Source organism: Sinocyclocheilus grahami, unplaced genomic scaffold (assembly GCF_001515645.1).
Source record: "Sinocyclocheilus grahami isolate Dianchi unplaced genomic scaffold, SAMN03320097.WGS_v1.1 scaffold25128.1, whole genome shotgun sequence".
Lineage (NCBI taxonomy): Eukaryota > Metazoa > Chordata > Actinopteri > Cypriniformes > Cyprinidae > Sinocyclocheilus > Sinocyclocheilus grahami.
In genome coordinates, this window is record NW_015519713.1 from 1,132 (window position 1) to 2,740 (window position 1,609).

Here is a 1,609-nt window from a genome sequence, read left to right on the forward strand (position 1 = left end):
TTCCATGCATTATTAACTTTGCTTGTGCATGACAGACATTAGTTACGTAACAGCTGCCCTTTTAGAGTGTCATTTTTTTCCTGTGGAAACTGAAACTAAATGCATTGACCTGTTTTTCTATTTACCCTCAGACGTTTTAAATGATATAGAAATATGAAACAATTCTTGAGACAAAGAACATCAACAAACATCAACTAGTTATCTGAGCATCCTTTCTCACCTGTTCGAGTCCTTGTTTCTCGTTGCTGAACTCCTCCTCTATCTGCTTCCTCTGGGCGTGGGCTTCCTGGAGCTCCGCCCTCAACTTCTCAAGCTCTTCCTGCAGTGATGTCACCTGAGTGCCAGCAGTCTGCCGACTGCGAAGAGTCTCCACTTCTTTCTGGAGCTTGGTGACCTCTGATCCCAGAGTAGAGTTAGTAACAACCAGCTGCTCATTCTGAGTTTTATACTCTTTTGACTGTAAAGAAAGAAGATATCTAGTCAACACCATGTCAATTCTTTTTGGTGACTCTGTAATCATTCATGCATCCTATTATGCTCCTGTACCTGGTTATCCATCTTCTTCTGAAGCTGCACGATCTTGTTCTCCATTCCGACATTGAGGTTTTTAAAGTGTTCGGCCGAACGGGCTGCTATCTTGAGCTGTTTGAGTTGGCGCTTGGCACGTACACGGCGGTAGAAACACTGGATGACAATGGCAGCATATCTGGCATGGAGATACTTCTTTCTCACAAGCCAACCACGGACGGTCTTCTGAATGATCATGGCTTTGTGATGGAGCAGGAACTGAAAAGACAGAAAATGCAGCTTAAAACTGTGCTTTAAAGAAACATGAAGAGTGTGAAACAAAAGATAAAGTGCTGTAGAGTACCTCCTGATATAACCTGCGAATGAACATGCCCCGGGCAAACGCTTGAATGGTGATCACAGCCCGACGGGTCCTCAGATACTCCCGTCGAACTCGTACCATCCGGTACTGCTTTTGACAAATAAGTGCTGCTCGGGTCAGGCGAAGCATCTCTGCATATCTGAGAGAGAATGAGAGAACAAGAGCTGTAAGTAAAGCGAAAAACATGCCAAGCTGAATATTTCTGTATTCTGTATTTCTGTGAAGTTCAATCTAAGAGCCGTCTAATTCAAACATTCACCTGCGTGCCAAGTAACCCCGGCCGTATCTCTGCAGAGTGATAGCCGACTTGCGGATCTTGCGGTACCGAATTCTCTGGAGCCATCCTCGCACGGTCTTCTGGATATTAATGCAGGCGAAGCGGAACTTATCAGCTCGGAGCTTCTCCAGATAGGCCACCTGACCTGCCCTGAAGAAAATCTTCGTCTTTCCAAACTGGAACTTATCTGGGTCCTGAAGGAGAAATTAAGATAAGAGGCATGATAAATATCTTTGAAAAAACATTACAAATATTTTTTATGTTGGAGAAGGCAAATACGTAACCCCTGGGCATTGCTCATGTGTCAGTAAGTGTAAAAATGGCAAGTTGTTAATAAAACTGCATTTATTGATATAAATATACTACCATTGAAAAGTCTGAGTCAGTAAGACCCTAAATGAGCCAAAATCATCACAATTAAAAGAACCAAAGACTTAAAGTAC

At 43.1% G+C, this 1,609-nt stretch overlaps 1 protein-coding gene across 1 annotated transcript in view; it reads right to left on the bottom strand.

The window, feature by feature from the left end:
- LOC107580126 (unconventional myosin-Vb-like) overlaps window positions 1-1,460 on the bottom strand; it is a gene marked incomplete at its 3' end in the record, with an annotated part of 2,544 nt that extends 1,084 nt beyond the window's left edge. The window contains exons 1-5 of the mRNA XM_016265870.1: window positions 1,446-1,460; window positions 1,149-1,360; window positions 872-1,028; window positions 547-786; window positions 221-457 (exon numbers count right to left, since the gene is read on the bottom strand). Coding sequence (XP_016121356.1) covers window positions 221-457; window positions 547-786; window positions 872-1,028; window positions 1,149-1,360; window positions 1,446-1,460 — 861 coding nt within the window. The remainder of the gene's footprint in view (window positions 1-220; window positions 458-546; window positions 787-871; window positions 1,029-1,148; window positions 1,361-1,445) is intronic.
- Window positions 1,461-1,609: the final 149 nt, after the last annotated feature.